The sequence below is a fragment of the Tetrao urogallus genome (assembly GCF_951394365.1).
Source record: "Tetrao urogallus genome assembly, chromosome: 25".
Taxonomy (NCBI): Eukaryota; Metazoa; Chordata; class Aves; order Galliformes; family Phasianidae; genus Tetrao; species Tetrao urogallus.
In genome coordinates this window covers 3029220-3035408 of record NC_136838.1, presented here as the reverse complement: position 1 = coordinate 3035408, position 6189 = coordinate 3029220, and the positions used below count along the sequence as shown (strand labels likewise).

General features: G+C 60.8%; 1 protein-coding gene across 1 annotated transcript; it reads left to right on the top strand.

Moving 5' to 3' along the window:
* Positions 1-5963, top strand: ANKRD24 (ankyrin repeat domain 24; the record flags this gene model as incomplete). Its single annotated transcript, XM_079546928.1, has 19 exons — positions 1-69; positions 1089-1219; positions 1318-1406; positions 1570-1634; positions 1882-1939; positions 2015-2085; positions 2322-2428; positions 2509-2696; positions 2818-2846; positions 2999-3091; positions 3186-3290; positions 3512-3556; positions 3654-3752; positions 3833-3905; positions 4023-4144; positions 4218-5357; positions 5470-5607; positions 5678-5743; positions 5886-5963. The coding sequence occupies 19 exons, from the start codon at positions 1-3 to the stop codon at positions 5961-5963; spliced, it is 2766 nt and encodes a 921-aa protein (XP_079403054.1).
* Positions 5964-6189: the final 226 nt, after the last annotated feature.

The following is a 6189-nucleotide window of genomic DNA, read 5'->3' as shown; positions in this document are numbered from 1 at the left end:
ATGGCTGCCCGCCGCCTCCTCCTCAACACCATGAAGCAGATCTGCCTCTGTGCCGCTGCCTCCTTTGCGGTACGTCCCTGCCCTCCATCCCCGCTCCCCTTCAGTCCTGCACACGGGGTAAGCTGTCACCCCCAACCCCCGCCCGGATCCCCTCTATTCCCAATCCTGTCCCCGAGGCTCCGCTGCGTCCTCTCCGAGCTGCTTTGTCCTTGCAAGACAAAGGGGAGGGGGTGAGCGCCACGCTCCCAGTTTGCCCAGTAACCCTGGGAGTCTGGTTTATTCCACGCCCCGTGACTGGGTCCCCTGGCCCCATAGAACAGACGCCGTGGCACAGGGCCCCTGCCTAGCACTGAGTGTCAGCTGGTGAAGGGTAGGATGTGAGCAGCTCCCAGAGGTGACATCTATTTCCCAGCCGAAGCCAACCTCTGGTTTGTTGTCACAGGCTGTGGGGAGAGCCCTGGGTCCTGCTCTGCTGTGGGTCATTCCCTGAGGAGGGGGGGTGTGAGGCCACTGGGTCAGCAAATTCTTCCCTAGCCCCAGTCCTGTTTGGGAGCGGGGACAGCATCGTGCCCAACACATCCTGGGCTGCAGTCATCCCCAGGGACCTGAGCTCACTGTCAGCCCTGCTTGCCCTGACTTGACCCCTGCCTTTGGAAAGGAGAAAAACAAGGCTGAGAATGGAGAGACCCAGGCAGGGATAGGGCTCAGACACCCCTGGGTGCTGGCTGTGGATAGCATCAGGGTCGCTGGGGTGGCAGGAACAAACCCTGGGGCAGGGGCAATCAGGGAGCATCCCAAATCTTGGAACATTGAGAGTTAAACAGTTCTGCTAATTCCTCTGTCTGTGAACTGCAAACTGGTTGGGGTGTGAAGGGGAACCTTATTCCCATCAGCTCTCCCAGCTAAACCTTCCATACAGCACACCAGACACTGCAGCAGCTGGGAAACTGCACCCAAGGGATCGAGTTGAGGGTGGGTGGCAGATAGCAGATGAGGGGGGTGAGGATTAGCACCCACGCCTAGCTCAACATCCTACCTGCCCCTGATGATAGCACAGAGATCACAGCCTCACGTTGGCTTCATTGCAGAGTCAGGACTGGACCAAGAACGATGAGAAGCTCCTGCAAGCTGTGGACTACAACGATGCTGGAAAGGTGGCATCCCTCCTCGTCCGCAAGGGCCTGGTCCCCACCAAGCTGGATTCTGAGGGCAAATCTGCGTGAGTGCTGTCCTGTGTCCCCAGGTCACCAGGGATGGAGGGCTGTGATGGGGCTCAGGTGAGAGATGTGGGTCTGACAGCTCTGGGTCTCGCTGCAGGTTTCATCTGGCTGCCACACGGGGGAATGCGGACTGCCTTGAAGCCATGCTAGCTCACGGTGTGGATGCCATGACCAAAGACAGCTCGGGTGAGGGCATGGCAGCCACATGCCCCTTTCTAATGCTGTGGTAGCCCAGCTCAGCTCAGCAGGTCCTCCTGTGTGTGCTCATCCATCTGTTCCCCAGCTGATCCAACCAGCGCTATCAACCCACCGTCTGTCCTCTGACCTGTTTGTCTGTCCCTCTCCCCAGGTTACACTGCCTTGCACCTGGCATCCAAGCACGGCCACCCACAGTGTGTCAGCAAGCTGCTGCAGGTACTGGGGCTGAGAGGGAGGGTGCTGTGTCACACCACACAGAGCCCAGCACCTTAAGGGCAGCCCCAGCCTGCTGCCCTCTGTCTCTGAGCTCCCTTCCCTCAGTGGTGGTGCTGGTTGGCACGGTGGTTTCCTGGCTCTATCTGGCACTGTATGATTTGGGACAGCCCTGCTCAACCCTACAACTATGCTAAATAGCCACATGCTTGCAGAGTCTATCTGTCCCCCATCTGTGCTCTCCCTTCAGGCCTCCTGCCCTGTGGATGTAGCTGACAGCAGTGGCCAGACGGCGCTGCACCATGCAGGTGAGTGAGGACAGTGCCAAACCCATCCTGCTCACATCCCCACACCAGGCAGTGCTCAGCCTCTGTCCTCCACAGCAATCAGTGGCTGCATCCCGTGCTCAGAGATCCTCTGCGATTACAAAGCTCCCCTGAACATTAAGGATAAGGTGAGAGCCTTCTGCTTCTCACCCTGTGATACTTTACAGAGCAGCAAAGATCCAGGCTGCCTCTGAAATGCAGCTGCTTCTGGGGTGGAAGGCAGCAGCTGGCAGTGCCTGTGGTCTCCAGAGCACTGCTGTGAAAACACCCTGCAAGCAGGATGTGGGAATCAAGCAGCAGGGTGTCCCAAAGTGGGGGATCCAAGCAGCATCCCCAGAACCTCACCCAATTTATCTCTGCCCAGAATGGCTGCACGCCGTTGATCCTTGCTGCCAAAATGAGCCACTCAGAGCTCTGCCAGTACCTGCTGCACCGTGGAGCAGCCATCAACAGCCGGGACCTGCAGGGGAAGTGAGTCTTTGCTGGTGAGGGTTGGAGGCACATGGGGAGACGGATGGTCTTCTGACCTCTGCTCCCACCCCTCTGCTCAGGACAGCCCTGATGCTGGCCTGTGAGAATGGCAGCGTGGAGACCGTGGAGGTGCTCATCAATGCTGGTGCACGGGTGGCCTTGGTGGACTCGATGGGCCACGATGCTGCACACTACGGCCTGTCCACGGGCAACGCTCTCATCCAGCACTTCCTGCAAGAGGCTGCTCAGCGCCAGTCCTGGGCCAGTGGTAAGGCAGCTGTTTGCTCCCCATGAGTGCACGACACTGTGAACACCCCCAGTATGGCTCCACCTGCCGTGCCCACCTCCGTGATCCCCAAAATCGCCTTGATTTCTCTTTCTCTCCACAGAAGAGGAGACATCTGAGCAGACGTCCCAGGTGAGGGTTGCCAGGCCTGACTCTTAGCGGGATTAGCCTGGATCCTGCCCTCAGCCCTTGGGTGGGGGTTGTTGGGAGCCTTCAGGCTCTCCAAGGCAGTGATGGTCCAGGAAGGGGGAAGACCACTTGGCATGTGATGTCCCCCTCTGCAGACATCTTCACCCAGCCAGTCAGCAGGCAGAGAGAAAAGCAACACTCCGAGGAAGAGGAAAGCTCCCCTGCCTCCCCCAGGTACCCCAGGCCAGGTAAGGGACAGGATCCTTCTTGGTACGGGCTTAGCTCCATATCTGCAGTCACAAGGCAGCTGAACCCATTCAGAACTCCTCCATCTGCCTGCAGGAGGACCAGGATGCTTACGAGGAGATTGTGAGGCTGAGGCAGGAGAGGGCACAGTTCTTGCAGAAAATCCGGGGCTTGGAGCAGCAGGAGAAGGAGAGACGAGAGGTACAGATGAGGCACAATTTCGTGGGGAAGATGCCACCCCATCACCAGGGATGGGAGGGATGAGGACAGCATTTATCTTTCCCTGTTTCCCTGCGGATTTTGTGTTGAGGGCCATGGTTTAGGGAGTACTGTTGGTGGTAGGTGGTTGGACGGGATGATCTTGAAGGTCTTTTCCAACCTTGGTGATTCTGTGATTCTGTTGTCTCTCTGTGTCTTGCCAGCAGGCAGAGCTGGATAAGGGCTCCCTACGCTGCATGGAGAAGCAGGTGAGGCCAGCGTGGGGGAGGTCATAGGCAGCCTTGGCTGTCTGAGGGGTCCTGGTGCTGGGGGTGCCATTGGGGACCCCTGTGTCATGCTCTGCAGATCCAAGAGCTGGAGGAGAGGCTGGCAGCACGGGAAAGAGAGAAGGAACGGCTGGGGAAGGAGGTGGAGGCTCTGCAGAGCCGTTTGTCCTCGCAGGAGGTGGGCACAGAGAGTGGCTGGCAGCACCAGAGGCCAGGCAGGCTGTGCAGCATCTGACACGTACTGCTCTGCACCCTTAGAATGAGAAGGAAAACACGAGCTATGACATCGAGACGCTGCAGGATGAGGAGGGAGAGCTGCTCGAGTTCCCAGGTAGGGCCCTGCTGGCCTCCAATGGTCACCGTGGGGCTGTGCATCGCTCACAGACGGCGTTCCTGGCTGTGTGGAGCTGGCACACAGGCACAGCACCAGCATCTGTGTGCTGCACAGGGGCAGAGCTGCTGCTCTCCAAGAAGACTCTGAGCCCTTCGGCTGAGGAGCTGCTGGCCACGCTGCAGGGCCAGGTGCAGTCGCTCACCATGCAGAACAAGGAGCTGAGGGAGAAGATACAGGCAAGTCACCATCTGTCTGCCCATCCCTCCCTTGGTTCCCTGCCTGCTGGCAGCCTCACCATCCTCTCAGCAGGTCCTGGAGAACTTCGAGCGGGACGAGAGTGACCCATCTTCCCCCGGGGACTTTGTGCCTGCCAGCCTCTACAACTCCCTCAAGCGTGAGCTGGAGAGGCTGCAGGCTCAGGGTGCTGAGCGTGGGAGGCAGAGCCTTGCAACAGAGCCAGGTGGAAAGGGCAGCAAGGAGCAGCGGTCCAGCACTGAGCACCAGGTCCAGAGCCGCTGTGAGCTGCGGGTGCCACTCCAGCAGCCTCCCTCCAGCCCCGAGGAGCGTGGCACTGAGCTGGCCGAGGCTCGGATGGCCCTGAAGCAGGCGCAGGCAGCGCTGGAGGAGCGAGAGCAGCAGGTGAGGGAGCTGCAGGGCCGCTTGGAGGCTGGTGGTGCCCAAGAGGAGGCACTGCGGGAGAAGGCGGCCCTGCTGGAGCGCTGCAGCCGAGCAGAAGCGGTGGCGGAAGCGATGAGATGTGAGATGGAAGCCAAGACACAGAGCTGGCGGGCAGGCAACGCACCCGAGCCAGGAGTGCCAGAGCAGCGCATGGCCGAGCTGGCAAGGCAACACGGGGAGCTGACAACCCAGCTGGGGCAGCTGCAAGAGGTGCTGGGCCGCAGGGAGGCCGAGCTGGAGACCCTGAGAGAGCAGCTGGCAGCCCGGCCAGTGGGACGGAAGGAGCACGAGGAGGTGCTGGCCCGGCTGCAGCAAGCGCAGAGGGAAGCCAAGGGCCAGGTGTCTCCGGAGGAGCACGCTCGGGCCACGGCGGCATTGCAGCAGCAGCTGCAGGCGCTGCAGCAGAGGGCAGATCGGCTGCAAGCTGTGGCAGAAGCCAAAGGACGCGAGGCTGCGAGGCTGCAGGCTGAGCTGGCGACGGCGGTGCCGCGTGGGGAGCACGAGGCGGCGCAGGAGGGGCTGAGGGCCGAGGCGGCGGCGTTGAGCCAGAGGTTGAATGAGCTGTCGCGACGGCACGAGAAGACGTGCGAGGAGGTTTTCAGGGTGCAAAGGCAGGCGTTGTTCATGAAGAGTGAGAGGCAGGCGGCCGAGGAGCGGCTGGCCGCGGTGCAGCAGCAGCTGGCCGAAGCACGAGATGAAACACGACGCTTGCAGGACCTCCACGGCCACGTAGAGGACTCAGCCCGGTTGGTCAGGGACAGGGATAGGAAGGTAGGGGATGGGGAGGTGGTGAAAGGGTGGCAGCGGGGTCACAGCAATGGGGAGATCCCTAAGGAGATGGGGCTGAGTGACACCTGGTTCCCCATAACCGTGCACTGCGCAGATCACTGAGCTCTCCAAGGAGGTCTTCAGGCTGAAGGAGGCCCTGAATGCTCTCCCAGAGTCCAAGGGAGTGATGCAGACCCCCCCCGAAACTGCTGCCATGCAGTCCAGGATCCGGGCACTGGAGGAGAAGCTGGCGGTGGGTATCAGGGTGCCTGGTGGGTTCCCAGGTCCTCACCCCGAGCCCAAGGCTGCTTGCTCTCTTTCAGGAGACGGAGCTGCAGCACAGCAAGGTGGTCAAGCTGTACCGGAGCCACCTGCTCTACGCAGTGCAAGTGAGCTGGGACATGGCAGTGGGGACAATGCCATAGGGGACTACTGCACCATGCGTGCACCAGTGCCCTGTACACAGAGGTGGCAGCAAGGGATCCACAGACTGCCAACTCACTGAGCTCCTGAATGTCTCTTCTGCCCCAGGGCCACATGGATGAGGACGTGCAGAGGCTGCTGTGCCAGATCCTGAAGATGCAGAGGCTGCAGGAGCAGGGCAGATGAATCCCCACCAGCAAGGCAGTACCACAGGGACCATGGGCACAGCCAGCAACCTGGCTGGGGGGGGGGGGGGGGGGGGGGGTCAGGCCCGTGTTCACACTCTCACGGCCCCTTTGCTTCTCTGAGCAGCACCCTGGTACTGGCAATCCATCTCCATCACTCACCTGGCACTGGGGGTCCTGTGCTAAGCCCCCATGCTGCTGCACGCACCCCAGCACAGTAGCAATAA